This window comes from Rhinolophus ferrumequinum, chromosome 19 (genome assembly GCF_004115265.2).
Source record: "Rhinolophus ferrumequinum isolate MPI-CBG mRhiFer1 chromosome 19, mRhiFer1_v1.p, whole genome shotgun sequence".
In the NCBI taxonomy this organism is placed as follows: Eukaryota; Metazoa; Chordata; class Mammalia; order Chiroptera; family Rhinolophidae; genus Rhinolophus; species Rhinolophus ferrumequinum.
Window position 1 is genome coordinate 26,027,818 of NC_046302.1, and position 16,788 is coordinate 26,044,605.

Sequence of the window (16,788 nt, forward strand, 5' to 3'; positions counted from 1 at the left end):
GGTGATTCCCACATCGTAAATTACTCTTACATTTCATCAAGAAAAAAAGTATTTTAGTGTGGGAGGAGGATGAAGAGGATGAAGGGGGTCAAATACATGGTGATGGGAGCAGACTAGATTTCAGGTGGTGAGCACACAATGCAATATACAGATGATGTATGTAACTGTACACCCAAAACTTATATAATGTTATTAACCAAGGTTATCTCAATAAATCGAGTTTAAAAAAGAAATAAGTATTTTAGATGTCCTGATGTTGAAAAGGACAAAATATTGTTTACAAATACATACCATTTGCCATAAGAAAAGATGAAATACTGCCATTTGTGACAACATAGACAGATCTTGAGATTATATGCTAAGTGAAGTCAGACAGAAAAAGTCAAGAACCATACGACTTCACTCATGTGTGGGATATAAACTGAAAGCAACAAAGGAACAAGACTAACAAACAAAGAAACAAAAACTCATACACAGACAACAGTTTGGTGGTTACCAGAGGGTAAGCTGGGAGGGGAGATGATAGAAGAGGGTAAAGGAGACCAAACATATGGTGATGGAAGGAAAACTGACTCTGGGTGGTGAGCACACAAGGAGATACATAGATGATGTATTACAGAACCGTACACTTGAAACCCATGCAATTTTACCAACCATTGTCACACGATAAATTTAATTTAAAAAAAAGAACAAGGGAAAAAAAAAAGAAATACATACCATTAATTTTTGTCAGTCTCCACATTCTCTGTATGTCTGAATCAGAAACACTCTCCAAACTGAAGCTAAAGGGTGGGCCATTTATTACATCATCAGGATCAAAAGCAACAATCTCTGGGGAGGTCATGACGGTTTTACAGACTATCACTGTTTGTCTAGGTATTAATGGGCCATTATCGTTCACATCTTCAAGGATAATTCCCAGTATCCCAGTACATGTTCTTCCATCTAGAAAATCGGATATAAAGATACAATTTTTAAAAAATTGTATTGAGCTTTCACTAGGAAATTTTACATTGAAAAAATGTTTTTTAATATTTATTAGGCACTGTAACATAAATGACTAACATGCACAGTCACAGGCTCTGTCCTTAGGGAATGTTAAAAGTAAAACATTATCACTTTCAAATGGGTTGTACAGATAATAGTTGCTATTTAGATTATCATTCATTCACTAAACAGATGCAATAGACGTGGAAACTTTTATGGAGGTAAGTTTTGACTGATTTTCAAAAGGAGAAAGGAATAGGGTGCAGACAAGGGCATTTCTGGTATATTTAAAAGCACAAGGAAATTTGAGGAGGAAAAGCACAGCACGCACATCTGTGTCCTAGACATAATGAAGGGGAAGGCAGACTGGGGGGAGCTGACACTAGAGAAAAGAGCCAAGGGTCCCTAGGGAGCTTGGAGTTTAATATACACAGAGAAAGCACTTAAGGTTTTGGAGAGGGAAATTAAAGGTAGAAGATGTGTATTTGGAAGATTAGAACAAATACAGTACATGGAAATGTTCGAAGGGAGGAAAACCCAAAAGTAGAAAATCATTTGCAAACCAAAATAATCATTCTGGGGTGCAGCCTAAAGAATTTATCTATGTAGTCCATAAAGACTTACCAAATAACTACTTTGTACGGGGCACTGTAAAATATGGGGGATTCAAAGACAAAGTGGTCTTGGGTCCACTCAAATTAGTAATACAGTTAGGATGTCCGAAACTGAACACAAATCCAGGATTCTGTCTGTAAATCATTTATTCCTTCTGCTTAATAAGGAGGCCTTGGACATCCTTAATAAGTGACATCCTTAATAAGGGACATCCTTATTAAGGGGTGGGTTAAAAGCTGAAAAAACCTGTGCCAGCCACTGTCTGGGGCTGTGTCTTATATGTAGCTGCTGGCCTACGGAAGCTGGAAGTTCAGGCAGAGCCCCATAGTCACAATCTCGACGAAGGCAACAGAAGCTGTGATATTTCCAGCACCAGCATGGGTCAGGAGCCACGGCCCACCAAGTTAAGAACTGGTTCCAAAAGGTGGCCACAGAAAAGGATGAAGCGGAAGCAAATATAAGACTGCCAGTTAAGATAAGGTAAATTGGGAGAGAGGAAAAACCAAAACCAGAAAGCAAACCAAACACCTGCCACTTAATGTACACCTGAAAATTAAAATTCCAGAGGGAGCAAGATTAATGCTAAGAAGGAGAGCCAACAAAATTGCCAACCAGAAGATTAACATACTTCATGCAAGACATTTTCGAAACATGTGTATTTAGCATCTTCAAAGACAGAAAAAAGGGTAACTGTTTAAACAATAATGAAACTATAGCTCAAATTCCAGTAGAAATAAAACAGCAACATTCATCTAATAGAGACTCTAAAGGAAGAGAATAAGTAGAATGGCAGGGGAGAAATATTTAAGAGATAATTGTTGAGAATATCCCAAAATTAAAGAAAAACCTGGACCTCTTCCATTTTAAAATATATTCTGACTGCAGTGTTAAATAAAGAACAATGTATGCATTAATTTAGAGAGAATTGGAATATCTAAAACTTCTAAATTCTAATTTCGCAAGCTATAGTGCAATAATTTGTTTACTGTAATTAGTGTATTTATTTTAAGGGGCACAAAGTTCAAATGCATGTAATGATAAAGTTATATTTTATGCACTAAATGGATCTCATATAATCATTGTGTTCCTATTTCTTTCCATTTTGTAGGACTCAAAGAATATGATTTTACATTTTATATGATTATATGGATTTGTACTGTTTCTTTGTAATTTTATGATACACTCTGAATCATAACTATGATTTATTTTTACATAATATCCCTAATCAGAATTCTAACCCCCACGCACATCCTGTAAGAAATAGAACTGTTTTCTAGGAGTGCAATATATGGCAATAAGTATGTTCTCTCTGTAATGAATCTCCCTGCCAAAGTTAATATTTTAAGACCTATGACTAGATAAATTGAAGCTAATATGATTAAATAAATATTTAAATTTCATACATTTTAAGTAATTTCAAATAATTATTTAAATTTCATAAATTATTAAAGTTTCAACTAGTTCTATGACTAAATTATTTTATAATTACATCTAAAACTGAGGTTGCTATTAGAAAGCACATGCGTTAACATATTATAGCCAACCTCTCAATTACTCCATATACCACCTGGGAAGAAGTACATTTTGAGAATGTATACAGCTGACTTAAACGAAGTTCTTACCTTTGTCTGATGCAAGGATTGTAACATTATATATACCATTTTTGATAGACTCTGCCTCTCTATCCAAGCTTCTGAAAGTTGTGATTGATCCCGTGTTTTCATCAACAGTGACCCAGCCTTTTGGATCATTTATTTTCTTATACCTGTTAATAATGATGAATTAAAATAACTAAATGTAGCTTAAGCCAAATTAAAATACTGGTATCAAAATAAGTTACAAATTTTAAAAACGTTAAATTTGGAGTTAAAATTATAAATACCTGATGCCATTGCTATTTCTTGTTTCTGGGTCATATGCTTTGTATCCATCGATCCTTGTTTTCACTGGTGCATTTTCTTTAATTCGCACAGTTTGTACTGGAGGGCTACACTCAGGGCCTTCATCCTGATCTTCTACATTAACAATAACTGTTGCTGTGCTCATGGCTAATCTTGAACTGACCTCTTTAGAATATGGAGCTTCATTAACTACACCAATTTGCAGGGTCACCTGTCGTCTTTCTTCATAATTCAGTGGCTACAAAAGCAAGCGTGTTGAAAATCAGTTCAAGACATTTAATATCTGACAATGCTAACTAGTGTGCATAACTAGCTAAATTGGACGTATGTAAGTGCTGTGTTGGGAACAGTCAGGAGAATATCAAACATATACCCAGAAATGAGGTGGTCGTGGGAGGAGGGCAATCCTTCAATTGACTGCTTATTTGGTGAAGCCAGCAAAAAAAAAAGGAAAAAAGAAAAAAGAAAACAACAACAAAAACAAATAAAATGTTCCGCAACGGCAAATTTAACACAAGTATTAGGTTGGTACACAAGTAATTGTGGTTTAAAATGTTAAAAATATCGCAAAAGCCACAATTACTTGTGCACCAACCTAGTAATATCATAGGTCCTGATAACCATTTCAGGAAGGATTTAATGAAGTTGTTTCGAGGTTAACACTTGAGGGTGTCCATACACTAACCAATAGTTATTTACTATTCCATTAATTTTGGGACAGCTTATCCCACCCTCCTCAGATGAATAAAATTATTTCTATCTGATTTGGGGTAGAAAACATGGGTCAAATTTTATAAAACATTTTTAAGAGAGGAAAAACAAGAAAATAGAAAGCTTATGGACCTTACACTTCCCCCCCCCCCCTTTTTTCTCTTCTATCCTAGTTACTTCCCAAAAAAACGGGTAGTATAGAGTTTAATGGAATGTTGTTTTGTTTTTGTTTTCGTTTTGCCTGAGAATAAGTGAAGCCATTTCCTGGAAGACAGAAATTGTGTCAGGTCTTGGACTTCACAGAAATAAATTTACTTCTTAGAATGAATAACAAGGTTTAGGGTAGGGGTTGCATGAAGAAAAAGACAAAATTTAAAGGACATTTCTTTGCTGTTTTGAAACAGAGAAATTAACCCACAGACTGCAGCTAAATTTCATCATTGTAAGAAAAATGGATTCATCATTTTTGATCCATGTTCCTTGTGAATATGTACAAAAGAGAAAATCGATAGACCCAGGATCGAATCATGTTTTAGTTACAGATATGCAGATATAAGCCTATGACTCAGTTTAACGCCAAAGGGGCCAGATCACTTCATGGGCTAACTGTGGTTCTTGAATTAACAGTGAGTTCTTCGGAAATGCTGTAGAATAGTATTAAAAAGAGGTTTTAGAAGTATTTACATCTTTCAACAGCTGAGGATTCCCATTCGGAACCAGTAATGTACACTGGATACAGACCAACAGGTCTACAAATAGCCTCCTCCCCATGGGTCTGATCAAGAGTAACTCATTGTTTGGGAAATTCAGTAAATACGTGGAGGTTCCCTGACCCAGCTACAGAATGAATGGTCTGGAAAATGGGAAAATTTGGCACTGTCCCACCGGCATCACAGTTTTTGAATTAAGAGATGTTGGTTACAAAGTGAACACTATATCATATTATTTGAATATACACATACTCCTACATATATTTTTAATCATGCCTTTGTTTCCTCACGTTAGTAATTTTCAATTAACTTATGAAGACAGAGTAGTTTTTGAAATTTAAAGTGCTACGTATAGACTAATGAATCAGTTGGTCAAGAGATACAAATTTCCAATTATAAAAAAATGTCATAGGAAAGTAATGTATAGCATGCTGATTATAGTTAATAATACTATATTGCACATTAAAAGTAGCTAAGAGAGGGGACCTTGAAAGTTCTCATTACAAGAAAAAAAATTTTACGACTATATATGGTGACAGATATTAATTGTGATCATTTTGCAATACATATACAAATATCAAATTATGTTGTACACCTGAAATTAATATAATGTTATGTCAATTATACCTCAATTTAAAAAAAAACGTTCCCAAAGTAAATATACTCATCCCATTATATATGAAGAACGGAGCTTTTACATTTAACTATATATCTATTTTATTCCTGCATTTACCAGACCCCTTTCATTTCATTAACTCTAATACACCAATCTATAGTATTATAAATAACAAATAACTAATTTACTAATTTATTCTTACCTTAACCACACACAGAACTCCTTCATTGGTTTTGGGATCTGTTACAATTTTAAAATTTCCATTTTCATTGCCTTTTAAAATGGTATAATTAGCTCTCCAATTAGCAGTATTAATTAAATCCTTATCCTCAATGCTAACACGTAAGATTTCCACATCAACTGTATTTTCTTTTACTGACGTCACATACTAAAATAAACAAAAATTAAAAAAGAAAGTTTAATTAGCAACTCTCAACAAAATTGATCATGTGAAGTAAGCCTGCTTCTTTTAACTTCCAAAGTACTGTTTACATGATTTTAAACCCTAAGTCCTAACTGCTATCAGGAGGATATTTCATTTGATATCATGTGGCCTGATGGAGGTGTACATATTTAGTAATTAACACTGGGTTGTACATTTTTCTTTTATTAATATTGTACTTACAGAAGTACTGGTAAATGTTGGCAAGTTGTCATTCACATCTTCAATATTAATGACGCAAATTGCAGTTGTCTGCAAACCAAAATATTGACCATCCATGTCTTGTACTTTTATTTTCAACTGGTACTTATCAATTAACTGAAAAGAAAGTAAGAATTTACTTATTGAGTGAAAGCAACAATATAAATAAAATCTGAATTTACATGCTACAATATTCCTTGCATTAAAAATTTAAGACGTACACTATTAAATTTCATAACTTTCATGCACTGGCAAAAGAATAATTTCCATACACTAGCAATTTTCAATTAATTTATGAAAATAGAGTAGTTTCTCAAATTTAAACTTCTACTCATAGAATATGGAGTCAATTAACTTTAGGTTTCTTTACTCAACAGAAAGAAAAGGTAAAAGCAATAGTGCATTTTGCATTGCCCAGTAATAAATCAAAATCTTTCTCTCCTATCCAAAGCACATTCTTTTCAAAAATACATAGCAGTGACTCTTATACCAGTCTTATAAGAAAACAATAAGTGCAATGTCCTCCTGTAAAAAGGATAGATTTTAAATATTTACATTGATAGAAAGATCATTAAGTTAGCATGATAACAGGCTCTCGTCATAATTTTTCTCTCTATGGAAAATAGAATCTGGTTCTTAGGACTTTCCATTCATCAGAGATTGTAGGAGGCTTATCACTAGTTAAAAAATGTGTTTCTCTTTATAAAGATTTTATTTATCATAAGTAATTGAGATATGGAAGGATTATAAACAACACAATAATGCCTCTAGGACCTAGTCAAGATTTGATGATAAAAGAGGAATTGGTTTATAACCGGCTTTTCTTGAGCACATAAATTCTGTAAAAAATCTGTATAATATATAAAACTGTAACACTCACTCATTCATTCAATTATCCAGCAAATGATTTTGTATCCTTCACTGGCACATAAGATAAAAATAAACGAATTTATAAATAATAACACAAGTGCTAGTTCCACTTGAAAATTTCCTTAAAGACGCAGTAAAAAAACGATTAATTTTATTAAATTTCAATCCATAGGCCATATGAAAAAATGGGAGCTATGCATGCAGCACTTCTGCAGCATAACATAGCATGGCATTTCTCACATGAAAAAGTACTTGTGTGATTGACTTATGAGCTGATATGACTGCTGATTTGTTTATTTTTTTATAGAATGCCATTTTTACATAAAATAACACCTATGGTTATTCACGTTAGTATATTTGGAAGACATTTTGTCAAACAAAGTGAATATGTCACTTCAAGGAAAAAAATTATTTGTTGCCAATAACAAATTGGAGTGCTTAAGCAAAAATGAGAATTCTAGAAAACTTTTATGAACCACTGTGATATTAATGGAGGTAAGAAGGTGATTTTTTCAATATTGTTTAATGACATGTGTCAACATTTGGAAGACCTGCATAAAGTAGCGAACCAGTATTTTCCAAATGACTAATGCATGTAACAAAATCATACATGGGTAAACTACCATGTTTCCCCGAAAATAAGACTGGGTCTTACATTAATTTTTGCTCCAAAAGACGCATTAGAGCTGATGGTCCGGCTGGGCCTTATTTTCAGGGAAACAAGGTATGCAGACATAGTACAAGATAGACCAATGGGTTTTACTGTAACAAAGTATGAAAGTTCATCGATAAGCCTTCAGAGTGCACATTGCGAAAAACATTTAGGAAACTACCACTTGTCAAGTTTTGGTGTAGTATCAAAGAAGAATATCCACAATGATCTGAAATTACTATTAAAATACTCCTCTTTTATAACTTCATATCATGTTGGATTTTCTTTATATATAAGACTACAAATTATAACAGACTGAATCCAGAAGCAGACACGAGCATCCATCTGCCTTGTATAAAGCCAGGTATTAAAGAGATTTGGAAAAATGCATAATGTCACTCTTCTCACTAAATTATTTATTGTTTTGGAAAATGCAATTATATTTTATAAAAAATTTCATGTATGTTAACATGTAATATATTTATTATCATTTTAAATGGGTAATTAAATGCATGTTTTAAACTTTTATCAGTTTTAAAAACTAATGGAGTAAATATTGATAAATACACCCCACATAAACATAAGATCTTTGAAATCCTCATTAATATTTCAGAATATAAAGGGATCTTGAGATTAGAACATTTGAAGACCACTGCTCTATTCCATGAGAGATAGAGAGAAGAGGAAATGAATCTGATGTGAAGTTTTAGGAATCAAAAAAATATCTGATAAATATATTTTATCCTATTTTAAGATTAAAAATTATAAATGTAGTAAGTAGGCCTTACAGATAAACTGTTATAAGAATTCAGATGAATAAATGCTTGGTGGAGAAGGTAATAACCAAGTGACTAAAGTACTAAACTAGGATAGTTGTAGTGGAAATGGACAGAATATAAAAGTAAAATAATTTGGGAGGTAATATCAAATGCTTTGGAAAGTGATTTGATCCAAGGGACAAAGGAGATGTCAAATATAATTTGGAGAATATGAATTCAAGGTCGCAATTGAAAATTTATTAATAAGAAAAGAATGCATTAATGTAATGCTGACTAGAAAACATGGGAAGAGAGTATGTTTAGAAGTAAAGAAGAGTTCAATTTTAGATGTCCTGCAACTTAGGTACCTGTGAAACATCCGAATAAATATTTCTAGCAGTCATTGGAAATGGTAAGCCAGAGACTAGAGAAATATAGACTCTTACTCTATACAAGCGGAGGAATGTAGATGAACTTACTGAGGAAGACATAATGCAGACAAAAAAAGCATTGGTATCTATAGATAGAAAATTCCCACAATTCCAAAAGTTTCACTTTTCATATTTGGTACTTGTTGTTAATACTATAAATATGTTTATATTAAGAAAACTGTTTTTATAAAATATAATTCAACAGAGAACGAATTAGAGGTTCAAAATTAGTGCACTGCATGGTTCATTAAAGTACTTAAAATGGTAATTTTTCTAAAATTAGATTTATAATATGCTTTTCGAAAACACATTTATAGGTGATATACAGGTACTATTAAGTAAGCATGTGTCAACCAAGTTTTGTTAACATGTATGTTACCTCTCTGTCTAGCTGAGATGATGTCGTGGTGATCACACCTGTAGTTGGATGCATAGCAAACAGGGTGGGTGACGCTGGCAACTGCTGGAGGATGGAGTACTTCAGGCGTGTGTGCAATGTGTCAGGTTCATCTTTGTCCGTTGCACATACCTGTCCCACGGTAGAACCTACATATTGAAAAATCCTCTTTAATTTCCAAAACTTCTCCATTTTCAACTTTCTCTTTATTTCATTCCTCTCCATCTACCTCAAAAATGTTTGGGACCACTTAATTACATATCAGCTTTTATAATAGCTTTTTGACTTTATAATAGCTTTTATAAATTTGTAGATTTCTACACGAAGTATCACTTCCTTTTAAATATCCCAGCAGTCTAACATTTTGGAATTTGGTGGCCATTTCCATATTTACTGTGTTAATGTATAATATTATAAACATTGATAAAATCCCTCCATCGTCTTTGTATTTCTAGACTGAAGAATTCTAATTAGTTTGTAACCTTTTTCTTGTTGTAAGCTTATACTTAAATTGATCATATGGGTCAGTTTTCTCTGAAAATTCTTGGGTTAGTTAGATCTCTCTAGAGGAAGACTCAAAAACTGCATTCTGCCTTCCAGCAAAAATGGTCCGTTTTCACAAGATTGAGAAAACATTTGTATTAATCTCAATGACCTTTATGATCATGCCCAGAATATTATCAATCATTTAATCATTGTAGAACATCAGTAGATCTCTTCAAGTCTAAGATTTCAGTTGCTCAATGGCTTATTCTTTTTAGAGTTGGTTCTCTTAAAAACTATTTATTTTATCTCACACAGGAAGGCGAAGTAACATGTACTGAATAACTCCTATTTTTCAGGCACTGTGTTTGGCATTCCATGTTTATTATGCTTCATTTAATCTTCATGACAATCTTGCATATTGATATCCCACGTTACAGATAAAGAAAATAAGGCTTGCCAAGATTAAGAAAATTGCCCAGGGTCACAGTACACAGCTAGCTAGTGAAAGGCAGAGTAAAACTCCACCCAGAGCAGCCTGATTGGCAAATCCCTTTTCCTTGCCAGCAGGATATGCTGCCTTTTTATGGCACAGTGAAACTCAGTTTTTGAATTGAAACATCTAGTTGCCAAATGTTGTTAAAGAGGGTACTCACCAACTCTGCTGTCTTCAGCAACTGTAAAAATGTAAGTTGTTTCTGTAAAAATTGGGTAGTTATCATTTTCATCCTCAATTTTGATTACTAGGGGCAGTGGAAATTCTGGATGATATCCATCTGGAGTTGTTGCAAAGGCAACTAGCTGTGAAGAGAATAAAATAAGGAGAAAAGCAAAAATAATCTATCAAAATATGGTTTAAACTAGCATTGGCTTTAATTTGCAGAATGCTCAACATGGCAGTATGAGTTCTATCATTTGTACTGTATTTGGATGTAGACATAACCTTAATGCCACAAGAGGTGGTTAATTTCATGGTGTAGTACACTATGTTTCAATTTGTCTAATATAGTAACGTAGATAATTTTGGTTTTCTCACCATTGCTGTATTGTTGTTCATGAGTGTAATAGTTTTTATTATTATTTTCCCAAAACAGTCCTCAGGAGCATTTTGTTTTGTTTGAAAGTTTCAGATGCATGGATTTTAAATACAGCTTTCTGCATCTTTTTTAACTTAGGATTCTTAAAATTCCAAATTTCCCATGTGCAGTTAACTGAGATATTTTCTTTTTTACTAATTAGGATTTTAGACCTACTGATGGTTAGATTTAGGTAAGTGTCTTCATACAATTTTTTTTAATTTAAAACAGGGAAGTTAGGGTCGGCCCGGTGTCTCAGGAGGTTGGAGCTCTGTGCTCCTAACGCCGAAGGCTGCCAGTTCGATTCCCACATGGACCAGTGCGCTCTCAACCACAAGGTTGCCGGTTCAACTCCCACAAGGGATGTTGGGCTGAGCCTCCTGCAACTAACAACGGCAACTGGACCTGAAGCTGAGCTGTGCCCTCCACAACTAAGATTGAAAGGACAACAACTTGACTTGGAAAAATACCTGGAAGTACACATAGTTCCCCAATCATGTCCTCTTCCCTTTCCCCAATAAAATCTTGTCAGAAATAGGACAAGTGAATGGCTGTAAATTGTGTGGGAATACAACTTATTTCTTTGGATTTCATAATATTACATTCAATTTGTTTTTCTCGTAACAGCTATTATAGAAAGAGCATAACAACACAGGTCTTTAAAGGGCCATGTTGTGGCAATTTAACTCTAAATATTTAATTCGAAGTTTGCATGTCCATTCAGTTCATTTGGTTTACTGAGGAATAATTAACTATTCCAAAACAGATGTGAATTAATTAAAATTGAGGTGAGCAAAATGACCTGTTGGGAAATCAATACAACATTAGGTTAAATTCTTACATCGTTAACTCTCATACTACCATGGGAAGTTACTCAGATGACGAAAAGACTAACTAATCTTAGTTGACCATTGTCTATACTCCTTACTTGCTCACCACAAACAAGTTAACCCTCTCCCATTGCAAAGGTATTGAGGTCTAACTTCTAAATTTCACTTACCTCCTATGGCATCTCTCTACCATAAAGAGTTTTTACAGATCTTTTCTGCCAACTAAATAACTGTTTTTCAAAGTGGACCCATTCTTTTATTTTGGGAAAAACAAAAAAACAAAAAACTAAAACTATAATACCCATACTTTCTAACAGAATCTAAAGCTATTTATTCTGTAAAATTATTTTTGCTTCAAACCAAGTCTAAGCTGTCAGATATTGCCAGAGCATAGCTGACAAACTCAGAAAACAGAAGTGGGTAAATGAGAATCAGAGACAAAGTAGCCAAGCTTAATAATTACTAACATAATACACAAACTTTACCTCAAAAGAGTCATACTGCTCACGATCTACAGGACGAGTACAATACAGGTTTCCAGAATCTCTCTCTACATAAAATAAATTCATGGGTTCTCGGTCAACTCCAGGTCCTCTTATAGAATAGTATATAGTGTAGTTTTGTGCTGTATCAGATTGAACCTACAAGGTAGATATTATATACATGAGACAAAATTTTATTTCAGCAAAACTTTCATCTATATAGTTATGCAATCACATTGCCATGTTTATTGAAATAACTAACCAACTCCTTTACATCTTAATTTTCCAGAATAACAAAGGAATACTTTAAGGGTTAAATGGTACTTACATGGACCAAACATCTAAGACTTGTCCTGTCTTAGAAAAAAAAGTATGCTGAGCACGAAAATTTATCTTATTGTCATTTTTTTTAAACGTGAATTTTTATTTTATATGATACAATATTTGAGACACTTCATTTAAAGTGTTCTGTCTGCAGGGCAAAAACTTGGAAAATGCTTTCCTTAATTAGTTTTTGTTATCTGTCAGCATCCTCTTTATTATAGGAGCTTAGTGGGGTGGGGGAATGGATGAGAACAGAAATGGCATAATATCCTGGCAAGTGTGATACTCTGGTACTTGATTCACAATGCAAATTTTTTCCAAGTTATTTCCAACCTCTTAGTAAGATCTTGACTGTGTATCAGGATGTAACAGAATTATTTTCTAACTATTTCTTTCTCAACTTTAATGTGTTATTCTCTCAGCTGCATTAAATTTGGGGTCAAGCTATAAAGGACGATCCTCTCTCACCCTTTCAAGAACTGAGGGAAAAGAAACCCAATTTATAGACTGAATGGTAGTGACCACTGACAGTGAAAGATGGCAAGACATTTTGCTAGGGTTTCCAGTAAAGTAAAGCGAGATAGAAAATGTGGATCCAGTATGATTTAAGCAGTGGACTTGGGGATAAGCAACAGAAAGATGTATATGTCTTTCCCGTTCATGGCTTTTGGCCTTTTATTAGCAATTTCATGCTTTATTATTGAAGATGGTTTGGGGTATTCTAGATTATACCGAGGCTCTGTGATACCTTTGTTGATATAAAAGTTCATTAAGAAATCACGTGTTTGAGAGTGCTAGATGGGTTTTAAAGTTTTATAAATGGCTTTTGCATGACTAAAACTGCAGAAAAGTTTATGTAGGTATAAAGAGATATATTCATATCCATATATTAAAATATATGACACACATATTCATTCATATATTCATACACTACTATTTTTTAAATAACTGCCCATTTATTGTCCGAATTAAAAAAGAAGAAAAAAAAAAAGACGAAAACCATAGACTTTCATAGTGGCAGGAAAGTAAATTGTACCTGTTGAAGAAAAAGTGGGAAAGGACCCAAGGAATTCTCTACCATTGAACAAGGAATCGGAGCCCATCTTCTCTTGGCACGTCTTAGAACCTTTTCTTTAGAATGACTTTGCTGTTGTACCTTAATTTAAAAGACAGAAAGAAATAATAAAGTCAGTAACTACTTTATCCTCAAACATTAGAACTATGATACATCCTTCTCCTCTCATGAGGATTCGTTGGAAAGGTGTAAGACCATAGTACTGCTTAAAAACCAAACTAAACGTCAACAGTGCAAAAAGATAATGAAGAAATAACTGCCCTAACTGTTATCACAGAAATTTTCTTGAAAAAAAATAAATAAATAACTTGGCGGGAATATGGAAGAAAGAGAGATGAAACTAGAAGCCTAGAGGCAAAATTGAAAAATAAATAAATAAATAAATAAATAACTTTGCCACATTGCCATGCAAAAAAATGGAAGAAGAAAATGCAAAGAAAATAAGTAGAGCATGTGCCCTTCTAAGTTTAGTATAAACACCTTCCACTCACCAACAACTAGGAAGAGCCAGGGAACCAACAAAGAGATCTGTGTCAGAATGAGGAGAGAAACATGGTGACAACTCTCAAACTGCTGCAGTGAGCCAATGGTTGAAGAGAAGTCATTTTGATCTTGGGTGTCACAATATAATAAGCATGCATGAGGTCCAAACCTCAATAGAAAATAGTCCTCTACTTTCTAAGACTACAAATTACGCTAAGATAACATGAGGCCTCCAGAGATAGAGGTTCAAGACTTGTTTTTGAAAATCTATTCTACAGTAAAGAACAAGAAATGTGTCTTTGTGTCTAAGCTCAAGCTCTCATGCTGTAGCATATCCCAATTTCTCTTTTTCTGTCCCAAATGAAAAGGAATTACAATCTCGAATTAACTTATGTTGCACAATCCTTTCCCATTTGAAAACTGTTAAACTGTGTCATGGTTTTTATTCCTCTTCAAGCTAAATTATCCCATATCCTTCCTGATTCCACATCTTCCCTGGCAATGTTAGTTACACCTGAAAAAAATACTTTATTATGCTTCATTTTATATTTAGCATACCTTTGTTTGATGCTCTAAAAGGACAAGTATTTTCTTCTCTTTCCAGTTCTCAGTGTTGGAAAGAGATATGGTAAAATTTCTCTTCTCCGAGGACAAAAGGACAGCATTTGTTGTATAGACTGAACCATCTTCTAAAATTTGGAAATCAGGATCACTTGAATGAATTAAATTTGCAGATTCAAAGCACTCCTTCAGGTTGACTGTAAAAAATATATTCAGCAATCATGTACAAGGTAAAACATAATAATATATAGTTTTAACAGTAATCTATACATTTGGAGAGACGCAAGAAACTTAAATTAACTACACTGACACTTGCAAATTTTCATTTTTTAAAGAACATATGAACTCTATGGTTAATTAAGTTCTGCTAAACACATATATCACTCCTAATACCTATTTCACATCCTTTTCAAGAAGAGATATTTGTCTTGAAATAAAGGCATGTAAATCCCACTGTCTAAATATTTAAACCAACAACAAAAAACGTTTTTCTTTATTAACTGTAATTAGCTATTGAGTAACATAAAAATACATTTGATGTAAGTTAAACAGAATCTAGAGGATTAAAATTGGCAGTTATTCAATTAAAATATTACTGAACTCTTTCCATCTATTATTAAATAATCATCATATTCTGTATTCTCACTGGTCTAAGCAGTTATGCAAAAAAATTAATTGCTGAAAAAACAATATGTGAATGTCAATGTTAATCAGATGCCAGAATGTTTTAGGATAAAAATCCGAAAGCAATATCATTAAATTCAAGAAATAGTTTCAATACTATTTCTCAATTTCATAAAAGCATGTTATAACATAAACCATATCCTTCAACTAGTGTAAATATTAATAATTTTATTACTCAAACTAAAACTTTTTATCTACTTCATATAATCATGTTTTTCAATAAATAACAATATTCCTTTCATTGGAATGACACCATATGCATTACAAATGATAATGTACTACATGAGTTCTAACTCTTAGTTCCAATACAATTATCCTTCTAAAAGTTACACTAATTTTACAAGATCAGACTAAGTTAGAACTTTACATATTTTGGCAGTTTCTTACCTCTACCAACAAATTTCTCAGCATCTAGTTTGGAGGGAACATGTAGTGTCACTTTTTTGCAAGCATCACAGGAAAACACTAAGATCTAAAAAATCAAATCAATATTATGCATAAAAAGATCCTTTTAATGTATATATAGTTTATATAAATTATAAATTTGTATAATTATAAATCAGTTTTTATAATTAAGACAATAACATAAAAAACATACACTAGAGTAAGAAATCGGAAAAAATTATGTCGAGGGGAAAAATAAAATAATAAACTAAGAGTCATGGCTCACTCGTTCACAAAGCATGTAAAGTCAAAGAATTCCGTACCCTCTTGGGCTTTGTTTCCTGTTCTGTAAAATAAAGTTAATAGTAATTTCACTAACTTAATGAGTATATTGAGGAAACAATGACAACCTACATAAGAGTGCTGAAAACTATTAGGAAGGCAGCACAAGTATGTAAATCAGAAAGAGAAAGAAAACCAAATTGAATGAGCCAGCAAAGTGTTTCAATTAATTGTAAATGAACTATGGCACACAATCAATAATATCCTAAATAAAATCTCAATGTTTTTAAAGAGTAGCATGAACTCATTGTCGTGGAGCAATCTGGAGAGGATTTACGTATGACCTCACAGGAACAAGCACGTAACTTTGAAATACAAACTTATTGTGAAGGTGTATCTTCTCATACATGAGAATTAAGGTCATTTTAGAAAATGTTTCACTTAAATTTTTTTAAATGAGTTAGTGATTTATGGTGAACCAATTCCAATGCAATATATATTTGAACACACTGAAATTGAATTCCGTTCTTTCTGAAACTTTACAATGGTTGCTTCTGAGATTCACAATTTTTTCTATAGTTTGATCTACTGCAAGATAAGTTAAACTAGAATTTTCACTGTTGTTTGTAAAATCTATAAATATAAATTAAAATCAGCAAAATTTGGATAAAAATTTTTACTTCCAATGCACATTAAAGAACCTTTAATTATCCAATTTAAATTGCACATGAAGGATCAGGTAAAGCACAGATTATATTTCCCTTACAATTTAGGGATGGATACAATGAAGAGAGTGTATTTGAACTGGATTAAAAGACGAGAGGAATTGTCAC

General features: G+C 33.0%; 1 protein-coding gene across 2 annotated transcripts in view; it reads right to left on the reverse strand.

Annotated features, from left to right (window-relative positions):
- Positions 1-16,788, reverse strand: part of DSC2 (desmocollin 2) — a 30,104-nt gene that overhangs the window by 6,672 nt on the left and 6,644 nt on the right. For both annotated transcript variants that reach the window (XM_033087707.1, XM_033087708.1), the window contains exons 2-12: positions 15,677-15,761; positions 14,603-14,802; positions 13,523-13,642; positions 12,166-12,321; positions 10,431-10,575; positions 9,274-9,440; positions 6,166-6,300; positions 5,743-5,928; positions 3,485-3,741; positions 3,225-3,367; positions 718-945 (exon numbers count right to left, since the gene is read on the reverse strand). In XM_033087707.1, coding sequence (XP_032943598.1) covers positions 718-945; positions 3,225-3,367; positions 3,485-3,741; positions 5,743-5,928; positions 6,166-6,300; positions 9,274-9,440; positions 10,431-10,575; positions 12,166-12,321; positions 13,523-13,642; positions 14,603-14,802; positions 15,677-15,761 — 1,822 coding nt within the window. The remainder of the gene's footprint in view (positions 1-717; positions 946-3,224; positions 3,368-3,484; positions 3,742-5,742; positions 5,929-6,165; positions 6,301-9,273; positions 9,441-10,430; positions 10,576-12,165; positions 12,322-13,522; positions 13,643-14,602; positions 14,803-15,676; positions 15,762-16,788) is intronic.